Source organism: Stegostoma tigrinum, chromosome 2 (genome assembly GCF_030684315.1).
Source record: "Stegostoma tigrinum isolate sSteTig4 chromosome 2, sSteTig4.hap1, whole genome shotgun sequence".
Lineage (NCBI taxonomy): Eukaryota > Metazoa > Chordata > Chondrichthyes > Orectolobiformes > Stegostomatidae > Stegostoma > Stegostoma tigrinum.
The window spans coordinates 98,129,615-98,141,841 of record NC_081355.1 but is presented as its reverse complement, the minus strand read 5'-3'; the positions used below and the strand labels follow the sequence as shown (position 1 = coordinate 98,141,841).

General features: G+C 37.7%; 1 protein-coding gene across 2 annotated transcripts in view; it reads left to right on the top strand.

Moving 5' to 3' along the window:
- The window catches only part of LOC125465676 (cullin-1), a 133,184-nt gene that overhangs the window by 94,794 nt on the left and 26,163 nt on the right, over positions 1-12,227 (top strand). The window contains exons 10-17 of one of the 2 annotated variants that reach the window (XM_059638038.1): positions 301-390; positions 673-780; positions 2,228-2,334; positions 4,308-4,356; positions 9,452-9,583; positions 10,304-10,421; positions 10,832-10,908; positions 11,022-11,153. In XM_059638038.1, coding sequence (XP_059494021.1) covers positions 301-390; positions 673-780; positions 2,228-2,334; positions 4,308-4,356; positions 9,452-9,583; positions 10,304-10,421; positions 10,832-10,908; positions 11,022-11,153 — 813 coding nt within the window. The remainder of the gene's footprint in view (positions 1-300; positions 391-672; positions 781-2,227; positions 2,335-4,307; positions 4,357-9,451; positions 9,584-10,303; positions 10,422-10,831; positions 10,909-11,021; positions 11,154-12,227) is intronic. The other variant, XM_048559408.2, reaches the window with a different exon arrangement.

Genomic DNA, 12,227 nt, shown 5'->3' with positions numbered 1-12,227 from the left:
AGATCATTTTTCAGTGAAGTAACTAAACATTTTCAATCCATGATCATTGTCCTATGCAGTTATTTCAAAGATAAATGTTTTCAGTCCAGTATATTTCAATATGACTGTCAAAGCAGTCGTCTAAACAATAAGCTGCAAGTGTAGTTGACATGTATCACTAAGCGGATACTGGCAAACTACTTCAGTGGCCAAGTTTGGAGAAGTACTAATTCATTGGTGGAATTGTATAATACAAGTAGTAAGGTTTTTGCACACGCTTGCATTAATTTGCTGATATGTGTTAATTGTGTTTGTGCGCAGTGGCAACAGCGCATGGAACTGTCAGCGTATATTAAAATCAAATTTCCCATTCTTTGGGGCGACTGGAAAGTGGGACTGGGCCTGGAGCAGGTGAGTGTGCTCCCCCAGAGTGAGCTACAGTACCACTCACTGAAATGACTTGTGTAGGACGACGTGCTGCCAAAACTTCCACTCTCAAACTCTGAGCAGTGATGTTGGCTTCTACACTTGTGCACAAGAATGTCTGAGTCCACCTAAAATTTGTTCCAAACAACCGTTGGAGTGTCTCTTAATGCTGTTATTCATCAATAATTAAGTTTGTCTTCACATTTATAAACTGAATAGTTTTAGTGTATTGATCTCTTTTTTTTTCCTTTTCGTTGTTTGACTTAGGATCCCAAAATGTATGTACAGACTATTCTTGATGTTCATAAGAAGTATAATGCATTAGTGATGTCAGCTTTCAACAATGATGCTGGTTTTGTGGCTGCTTTGGATAAGGTAAGCTGTTATTTTGTAGCCAGGAAATAATTCAGAATGGGGGATGGGGGGAAATCATGCTTCAAAGTACCGTATAACCGCAATAGTGGGGTTTTTAAAAAAAAAGTGTTGTTAGATGGAGTGTTTCCTTTGCCCCAGCTTTTTAACCCCTTATAAATTGAAATCAACCTCTATAACCTTAAATAAGGTGCAATTGATGTAACAATTGAATTCTGTTTTGACTCTATTAGTGCCACGTGGATTTTTTCCGATCTTTATGAATCGGACATTGTGACTGCTCCAACCTAAGATGAAGATAATGGGGGTTGACAGCTATCATTACCAAAGCCTCTAGTGGCAAAGTTCATTTACCTCAAAGCTTTAGAAACCAAATTAGTTTGATATTTGCTGTTACTTAAACTAATTTTACTTGGGGTGTGAGTACACAAAAGCTATACCATAAGGTTGATAAGAAGGGATCTGATAGCTTTCAATCTACAGTATGCTTTGTTTGAGGCGGTTTAGAGTAGTGAAACCTGTATTTCAATTAACCTCATTCTTGGTAGAAAACAAAATTGAATGTGCTGAGCCTTGCTTGAAACCAAAAGGCACCATGAGTACCTGGTGTGAATATCCCTATGTGATAGATTGAAAGGATGTAGTTGCATGAAACTATCGTGCTGTAGTAAGCTTCACATCTGGAAGGAGAGCCATTCCTTTCTAGTTATTGTCTGCAGATTACAGTCCACTAGATAATTACAACTCTGACATTTGTACTTGTGAAATTATGGCAACCTGGACAGGTCTGAAGTAATGTACCCTGGTAGGTTCAATGGCATCGGTAAGCAAAGTCTGGTGTAGGATTAGTTGACCAAGTGCTATATTGTGCTTGTATTTGTCCATGTGTTGGACCATCATGTGACGCATTTTTCACACAAAAAGTTATGAAAGTATGGAACTTGTGTGCTTGAAAGGCTGTGGATGCTGAGCCCATTGAAATTTTCAAGCTAGCTTGATAGAATTTTGTTAGATAATCGTTTCTAGGGAAATGAAACCAAAATAGTTAAATGCTGTTGAGGTATAGATTTGATGTCACACTGATTGCTAGAACAAGCTGAAGGGGCTAAGAGACCTGTTCCTGTTTATATGTAATTTGATAATGGTGTATGAAGTAGCTTAAAAGGCTATTGAATATTGTCAGGTAACTGAGTTTATTTATTAAAAATTAACTTTGGAATGAACATCAAAGTTGTGCCAGGGTGAGAAATTCTAAATTTTGACTTCATTAAATGATGTAAAGGAAGATAGTTTTGTAAGAATTTTACATTTGTGAAAGCATTATCTTGATGCTTAACAAGAATTCAGACAAAAGTTATGATTGTAAAGGTTTGGAATTGTCTGTTAATTAGTCCCTAGTTGAAATATTTCTCTTTATAACTTTGAAATGTTCTGTTTTTTTTTAAACCAGGCATGTGGCCGCTTTATAAATAACAATGCTGTGACAAAAATGGCTCAGTCATCAAGTAAATCTCCAGAACTATTGGCACGATATTGTGACTCACTTTTGAAGAAAAGGTAGGATCTGGGGAAAATGACATTTGAGTGCAATTTTCCTTCTAGCCAAAGATTGAAATTTAACATAGTCCACAAGGTGTTTAAAAAAAAGTTATGAAACCGGTGGAAGTGCACAACAGATTAGGCAGCATTTGTAGAGGGAGCAAAACAGTGAATGTATAATGTTGATGGCCTTTTATCAGATTGTCCAGTACACTTGTTGCCTAAAGAAAGTTCTTCCTCATATTCCTGTTGTATCTGTTGCTTAAACCTTAAGTCTGTGTTGGAATCGTAAATGGGAGTTTTTTTTGGTCTTATATTAAAATATGTTATTATCCTATATCCCTTTACCATAAAGTCAATCAGATTTCTTTTCTCCAACCTAATGTTACAGCTAAATTCCTTAATGCCTGGAACCAGCCTGGTAAATCTCCATTGCACTATCTAATGGGCTTTCACATCCTTCGTAAAGGGTAGTGACCAGACTCTGACCACGACCACTTGCTGCGTGTTTTTAAAAAATCCTGTCCACATATTTCTTCAGTATTTCTGACCCAAAACCTTAAATCTGTGGCCCAGTTCTTGAACCAGTTATGGGGATGTGTGTTTCTTTGTTGACCTCAAATATATTTGTGATTTTATACATCTTTATCAGATCTCCTGTCAAACAACTTTATCCCAAGGAGAACAATCCCACTTTCTCCATTCTGGGTTCACACTAGTAAATCTTTGCTGCGCTGTCTTAGAGACATTTGCATCTTTTTTTAAAAGTGGTGACGAGAACAGGAGGCAATACTGTAGTTTTAGCCTAACCAGAGCATTATAAAGATTCAATATAACTCAGTGGTTTTCGTTATGAAACTGCAGATACCATGTGCTTTTCTAACTACACTCTTACTCTGAACTGTCTTACACAGATCTACGTGCTTGAATCTGGAGATTGCTTTGATCTTGTACATTTTTTAGTGATATTTAGTTTATATTGCCTTTGCCAAAATGAACCACCTCTCACCTCCATTTTAACTTGCATGTTCCTGTTGTCTCCCAATTCTGCTAACCTATCTAAGTCTTGTTGCAGTTGATTGACCTTTCATAGAAGATCATTCTATCAAGCTGAAACATTAACTGTGTCTCACATTTCATTGATGCTCTTGGGCTTGCTAGATGTTTCTAGCATTTTCTCTTCATTGGATTTCCACTACTGCAATATTTTGCTTTAGGATCATCCTCTCAAATCCTCAAAAATGATATGGCTAAGAATATAGAAGGCATGGTTAGTAAGCTGAGATAACAAGGAGTAGAGCTGGATGAACACAGCAGGCCAAGCAGCATCAGAGGGGCAGGAAAGCTGACATTTCAGGCCTAGACCCTTCTTCAGAAATCTGCCACAGTTTATAAAGCCTAGGATCTCTTATAGATGATCCCTATTCAAAGAAGAAATATAACCGCTCAGCTTAGAATCAGTCAGTTTCGCTTAACAACTCGGCACCTGATTGTCTGCACGTTGCTGGAAGTCACAGCCAAACTCAAAGTAGTTCACGATAAGTAATGAATTCCTTGCAGTAAAATTATACAGCCATCCTTGTAAATCACTTCTTTAAAAAAAAACAAAAATACAGTTCTGAGCAAGGATCACCAGACTTGAAACATTAACTCTGATTTCTTTTCACAGCACCAGACATTTTGAGCTTTTCCAGCAACTTCTGTTTTTGTTTCTGATTTACAATGTCTGCAGTTCTTTCACTTTTTAAAATACAGCTCTTTCTCTGTGCAGTCCAAAGTTTTCAAGAAACAGAAATGAAAAGACACAGTTCTTCTGTTGCTTTGAATGTATTGAATGCAAGAATGTATTAATGCAGACTTTCGTTTCATTCAGCATACTTGAATGTGGTTCCACTGTCATATAAAATGAATAAGTAATACCAAAAGTCTGTGGCAGTAAATTTTGCGTGTGCAGTTTAATTATAATGTATACATCTTAATCTGCTCTGCAGCTCTAAGAATCCAGAAGAAGCTGAACTTGAGGATACACTTAATCAAGTGGTGAGTAATAAAAAAAATTGCTAGGTTTGTTCAGTTTAGTTGAGTTTCAGAGTCCACTTAATTATTTTCAGAAGACATGCCCCAGTTTCAAAATATTTAGCAATGTGTGAGGAAAATCAATTCTTAAAAAATCTTTATTATCCCCTAAGTACGTTTTCTGATAAACTAGAATATCCAACAGGATCTAGGCAACAACTGACTTGAACAGTTAAGTGAAAAAAACTCTTCTCCCATAAAAACATTGGGTACTGACTATCTCCAACATGGGGGCATCTCTAATCACCTTCTAGCCTTCAATGGCTTTTTTTGCAATACCCACAACTCAAGCATTTTTCTTGTAACTATTGAGTAGAATCTGAAGTGAAACAGTTGAACAAATGCCACAGCTACTAGTGTGGGTTTAATGTCAGGTATTCTGCAGCAAATGGATGAGGCCAAGTTAGGAGTGCAGTGCTTTCTAATTTCCTAAATTGTCAAAGCCTCAATGTCTTGCAATAAGTTGTGCATCGTCAGGGCAAAGCAGTTTGCTTGATTGACATCCCACCTATGAACATGAATGTCCCTATGACCTGGATTAATTGGATTGGCTGAAGTGCATGCTTTTAAAGGAGATCCAACTGCATTCTCATGGCTGAACTTAACCATCAATTTCCTTGAGAATTTGATCCAATTCTAACTGGCATCTTCTAGAGAAGTTCTGTCCTTGAAAGAAACCAGCTTTCTATTGTACTCCAGCTGTTACTTGTGACCTTTCACAGGATGGCCAAAAACTTGGTCAAAGCCTGTTACCCCTGTGTTTATCATGCGTGGTTCATTATTCGCATCCAATGTGTCGCTTGTTTTGAAAGGAGGAAGAGCAGGACTGCACCAGTATTTTTGAAGCAGTGATACAGTCTTCCTGCTCTACATAAATGCTGCTTCAGATTTTCTGACCTCTTCACTCCTAGATGCACTCAAAGCTATCTAAACAGCTGGATCACTCGTATGCCTTGATGGATGTTAGCACATACTTGTTACTATTTGCACTGGGATTCATTAACTTAAAGGAATTTCGTAAAGCTCTTCAACCTTCAGTGATAGACTGTCTGATTTTAGAAAATTGCAATTAAAAGCAAAGACTGAACGTTGGGCAGAATTTCTGACTTGGAGCAAGGTTAGAATTCAAATTTGTATTAGTTGGAGACTCTGCAACTTGCTCAGTTAGTTGTAGTCATGACTTTCTGGTGTCTGTGGAAAAATCCAAAGAAGAGATGCATTGATCTCTGTCCCTGACTGTGTTTTGGAGTACTAAATAACATAATATCAGATGTATTCAAGGATCCTTGTCTTGATTTCAAACTTGTATGCATCCAGTTTCTGTTGTTGTTTTGAGCATTGTGAACTTAACATATTCAGTTCCTTTTTTTGCCACGTGTCACTGCTTAACTTGAAAGCATTTTCTTTGCTCAAGAAATTTTTGACACCATGTTTGCTCTTTTTTACCAAAAACTCTATAGATTTACGTTGGATATATGGAGCAGAAACAGGCTAAGTGACCCAACCATTCCATGCTGCATGTGTGTTTTACTCCAACGTCTTCTCTTCATTCTTCATTTAAATCAATAATCTGTAGCCTTCTCCCTCATCCTTGCCTAGCATTCACCTGGGTGTCTCTATGCCAGTTGTTTCAATCTCTCTGTAGCAGCGAATTCCATATTCACTTTAGGAAAAGATGTTTGTTCTGAATTCCATTTTTAGATTTCTTGTTGATTGTATTATATTGATGGCCTCTGGTTATGCTATTCGTCAAAATAGTGACTCTATTTCCAGTCTATCACAACTTTTTATCAAATTTTAAAGATCTCTGCTGAGTCACCCCTTAGCTGTTTTCAAGGGCAAAGAGACCAAACTGTCATTCCTTTCCAGCTTTGTTTTTCCACATTTCTGGAATCATGCTTCGCTAAATTCTGTGCCTTACCTCAGTCACTTACTGTTAAGTAAAACCTAACCAGCTTCTGATAAAGTCAGTTGTTCTGTTTGCTGTTTTCTAATGGGCTTACTAACCTCTAGTGCAAGACTCAATGATTGCTGTATTTATACTCTGAGATCCCTTTGTTCCTCTTAAATTAGATTTGCACCTTCTACATCATAGGTGACTTCGCTATTCTGCCGACCACAATTGAGCCCTTTTGCCTTTTTCTCCCCCTATTTTGAATTTCATTTACTTGCTCATCCCACACATTATTCATTGTCCACTGGAATTGACTGTTTCCCACACCCCTCCCAGAAAAATTGATGTTATCTGTAAATGTTGTATTGTGTTATGATTACGTGGTCCATATCATTAATATTAATTGTGTACACTAGTGGTCCCAGTGCAATCCTTGCAAATCACCATGTCTCACTTTCCCGAATAATGACCCAGTCTGAAAGCCAGCCAAGACTCTATCCTGTTTGTTCCAGGATTTTATACTCTCTGTTTTCGTTCATTAGTCTTTTATAGAATTCTTTCCCTTTTTGAAATTGCACATATAGCTGAATTTTCTATAAATTCATTAGTGATTCAAATTGTGATGGGCAGTTAAGAGTGGGTTGATTACGGCAGGATTTGAGGGTTGGTGTGAATTGGTGGGGGGGGGTGGGTAGGCACTGTCATATAGATCATTACAAGGAATAGCATGTGCACCTGGTCTTGCCAGTTCTTTTTTGAGTTGCTTGTTTATTGATTTCTCTCGTTTTGCTTTTTATACTCTTCCTTTCTCGTGGGAGATGGGAGCGGCACAGCACTGTTAGCAGGTTTCAAAACACGTGTATTGAGGTCATTGAAGGTTTTACTTATTCTTAACAAAGTGACAAAATCTTTATTCTATTCCTGAATAGAGTTAAACACTAGATTTTAGTTTAGTAATGTGCAAATATAAAACCAGTAGGAATCCAAACCTGCCAATCTTCTTTGAGATTAGACATTATGGGCGTTGTGAAATGATCCACATATTTGATAAACATTTGAGATTTAGGAATCTGATTTATTTGTCAAAATCTGTTCAACATAAAAGGAGTACTGTAGGCATACTATACTTCATTTGCAAAAGATCCATCAGGTCTCAGAGTATTACCATTAGGGACTGTCCCAAATGCTCAGTTCCAGGACGGTTTCCTTCCTACGTTACACCTATCTTTCCTGTGTTTTTTTAAAATTTTATTTCCTTGTATGCAATGATTAATTCTTTCTGACAAATCAGATGTTGGAAGGCTAGTTTTATTGTGAAACTGTCATATAGGTCCTCTAATTCATATCTATCCTGGTTTCATTTTGTTTTATGCTCTATATTTCACCTCCTTCCTCAGAACCTCTGACATCTACCTTTGCTGTCCACCTTCAATTTACAAGCCACTTTCTGATGCACTGTTCATAGTTCCCACACATCCACTTCCTATAAGTCTGTCATGTTTGCAACAAAACATTTTTTGCAAATAGCTGTTTGGTAGTGTAGAATTTCTGTAAATATTGTTTAGATTGTACCCTTGGAGTATTAAAACATTAGCAAGGCACTGAGTGTTATGTAGCAATATTTGACACTGAACTGCATAGACCATATGGAAGAAATGGCAAAATAAAATCATAGAGAGCAGTTTCGAACATGTTTAAAGGAAGTCAGGGAAGTGTAGAGATTTAGGAACAGAATTTCAGAACTTGGGGGCTTGTCAACTCGAAGGCATGAGCAGTGGTGATGGAGAAGTTAAGTATGTTTCAGAGGGTTTTGGCTGGAGGAGATTATTGCTGTGGAAGATCAAGATGATGAGGACATTTGAAACTAGAATGGCAGTTTTAAACTTGGGCTGTTACTAGACCAGAAACCAAAGTAAGACACTGTGTACTGTTGAGGTGGTGTCGAATCAATGTGTCATAAGCAGCAAGAGTTGACTTCCAGTTTAGAGGGTCAGTGTGAGAGTCGAGTTTAGGAACTAAAGGGTGTGAGTGGGAGAAAGCTAATGTGAAGGCTGTGATAGGTAAAGTTGGGGATTTGAAAGTGGATTTACAAGTAAATTGAGGGTTTTTTTGCTAATGTTTACACGGGCTGAGACACTAAAGAAAAGGCTATGCAAGTGGGAGTGATGCAAGACTATGGGTCGGCCTTCTGATTGACGCGATTGCGACAGTGACACTACTTGAAATGGCAAGGTAAAGGGGATGATGGGGAATATGGATTGAGGGGTCTACATGGAGGGTAAGATTAAGTGATTTTAGGAGGGCAGTGAAGTCAGGACAGATAAAGCATGGTGAATTCCGATGGGAGTTAAAATGGCCAAAAAATTAGAAGTTGCTCATTGCTGAGGAAGGAGTTTTAAGAAGCAGAATGAGTGATTGTATCTTGGTGAGAGTTTTTTTTATTCTACTTAGGTGGAGGTAGACGATAAGGATGTGAAATTAGGGGAAATAATCAAAGATGAAGAAAGTTCCATAGGAGTAGGGCAAAGTGTAAACAGCCATGTAGACAGCATGATGGTCTCACTGGGTAAATGATAAAAGATAGGATCAAATGGGAGTTCACTTTAAAGGGTAGGTGCCACTGTTCCACAGCCAAGTTTCCATTATGATTGTAGCATTTTTAAGTCATGCCCAAGAAGTTCATAGTTGAAAAGTATCTTGTTCACAACTGAATGGACATTGTATAGGGAGATTGGAAAGGGCTAGCAAGAATGTACCTGCTGACAGGGTCCATAAGGATGGGAATGGAAAGGGTGAATTCTTCAGGAGGGATGATAGCAAGATCAGCCCCCAGCAGGCGAGCTGAGCAGGAAGCTTGGCTGAATAATGGGTGTGTATTGAGATTGGTGCTTTGTAATGAAGCAGCACACATTTCCTCAGTGGGCCCTTCGGACGAAGAGTGTGGCTTATCTCGGAGGAAATTGTAGTTCAATGCAGCTTCATTATTGCTGCTATATTTTATGTACTCCCTGTCCACAGATTTTAATTTGGATATTTTTGTGCTATTCAATTCTTCTGAACATGGTTGGTAATTATTTTGTATATGCTTCAATATATTCATGTCCTTTGATCTTAACCAAGCTTGTAAGTTTTTAATACATCTCAAATTGATTGGTTAACCTTCAGATGGTGGTGTTTAAGTATATTGAAGACAAAGATGTATTCCAGAAGTTCTATGCCAAGATGTTAGCAAAGAGACTTGTTCATCAGAACAGTGCTAGTGATGATGCAGAAGCCAGTATGATCTCCAAACTAAAGGTCAGTAGGACATCCTTTAGACTTGGTTAGTAATATGGTTTCCAATTATGTTTTCTCTTTCTCTGGCTAAGATTAGCCAGTTGGCCAACTTGGCAAGGATCAGAAGCTGATCTGAATGTTTTTGGTTTGTTTGGTTCAATTTCTCGAGAGGCACTTGAATTAATAATTCAGTCATAATGAGAACTGATGCTTCATTGGCTTTTATTGAGTAATTTAATAATGTAGTAGAACATTGCAGAGCTGAGTGCAAACAGTTCACTTTGGATCTGTAAAGCTGTGCCTTGCTCCCAACTTGACAATAGAAGTTGATAGAGACCACGCGGGTGCTTTTTTGTGCTCTGAAAGTAGAATTGACACTTATTTTCTTTCATACAGTACTAAAATTGAGGGCATGCATTGATATAACATTGTTTTACGAACATACGAAAGAGCACTTTTCAGAATTGCTTTGAAATGTTATGACAATAAGCGTGCGGCCACAGGATGACGACATGATCCCTTGGCTGAGAAACTTCTCAATGTCACAATCTGGCACCTTTGTTTAAGAATGCAGCAACCTGAAGAATAGTTGCAATTATTTGAACTTAATTGGGTTTCAGTGTTAATAAAATGTCTACAGAATAAGTGGAATTGCCCAGAAAACACTTTTAGCCAACATTCAATGAAGACATTACTTTGAATTGCTGTTCCCTAATGAGTTTTGTTTTCTACATATTTCAGCAAGCCTGTGGCTTTGAGTATACCTCGAAACTCCAGCGAATGTTCCAGGATATTGGTGTGAGCAAAGATCTGAACGAACAATTCAAAAAACATCTGTCTAATTCTGAGCCACTTGACTGTGAGTATAAATTGAAGGAATGCGTGCAGTGTCTTTCAAGTAAGGAAAAGTTATTTAACCAGGATCAAAATGTGAGATGTGTATGTTAGACAGCCAAAAACTCCTTTATAAGATTTATTTAAAAGGAGTAGTGTGGTCTCTGGACATGTCTAGAATCTGCACAGAGGCTGTTTTGGTAGACAGGTGACCATTTGTGTTAAGTGTGATTACTGCTTCTGTTAAATTGTAGAGAAGATTTTCAGTCAAGTATTTTAAACGTACGTTAACATCCCGCCAGGGATTTCAAGGTCTACCACTTGTGTGATTTGTCTTTGTAATTTTGCTTGTTCTTTTCAACCTATAATGTGGTTTGATGTTTTCATTCAATAAATAAAAATATTTTGAATTTTTTTTTAAACCTCCTTCTTTAGTGGATTTCAGTATTCAGGTTTTGAGCTCCGGTTCTTGGCCCTTCCAGCAGTCATGCACGTTTGCACTCCCATCTGAGGTAAATTTGAGATGTGTTTCCTGTTTATTTTATATGTTGTTACAAGGTGTTCATATTTCGTAATAGAAGTTAATAAAATTCATTGAATAAACATCAGCTTTGTGTTACCACAGTTGGAACGCAGTTATCAGAGATTCACAGCATTCTATGCCAGTCGACACAGTGGGCGTAAATTGACGTGGCTGTATCAGTTGTCCAAAGGAGAGCTAGTTACAAACTGCTTTAAGAACAGATACACTTTACAGGTGAGATATGCAACTATAAAGAAGAAACAATCCATCTTCAGTCGCAAAAAGACGTTTTTGCTGTCATTAACAAAGTTTTATTTTGTACATTGCGTGAGTGAAAATATGCGTTAAACACACTAAGGTTAATTACTTTCAAGTTTGTTAAGCTTGTGGGGAATGAATGTTTCTGGTCATACTGCTTTCAGTTAAGGAGGTTAGATTAAAACATAATCACTGGAAAAACTCTTGTCGGTTTCCAATATGTACGCATCAGGAATCACAGAATCATTGTGCAGAAGAAGGCCATTCTGTATTAGCTTTGACCATTTCGGCAGTCACCTGCCTTTTCTTATAATTTTGTATGTCGTTTCTATTCAATTAATCTATTCAAATAATCATCTATTGCCTGCTGAATGCCTTAATTGGACCCAACTTCATCACAATTCTATAGTTATTTTTATAGTACACTTTTAGATCCCAACTATTTATTGTGTGAAAAAGTTTTTTTAATCCTCTCGCAATTTCTTCTTTTACAAAACTAAATCTGTGCGGTCTGGTTCTTAATCCTGTTACAAGTGAGAACAGTTGCTCCCTTTCTACTTTTATCTGGACTCCTCATGATTTTGGAATCTTGTATTAGGTTTTCTCTTGGCCTTCTCCTCCCCAGGGAAAACAGTCCTAATTTCTCCAGCCTACCTTCAACTGAGGTTTCCCATTCCTTGAGCCATTTTGATACAAGTCTCCTGCAGTTCTTTCCAGTGTAGGCATATCCTCCTCAATGTGTGTGCACACCCAAAAACTGCACAACCATCACTGCAGCTGAGATTAATGAGTATCCTAGTCCTTCTACATAACCTCTCTGCTCTTACACTCTACACCTCAATTAATAAAGCCTAGAATACCTTCAGTTTCCACCTGTCCTGCCATCATTAATGCCAAAACAGGATGCAAGAATGTTCTGAAGCAACCTGAAATGTTAACTCTTTCTCTCAGTAGAGTGTTCCAGAAATATTGAGTATTCCCAGCATTTTAATTTTATGACCAACTGAAACTCGGTTGGTTAGGAGAAGCCTACTCTCATTTGTATATAAC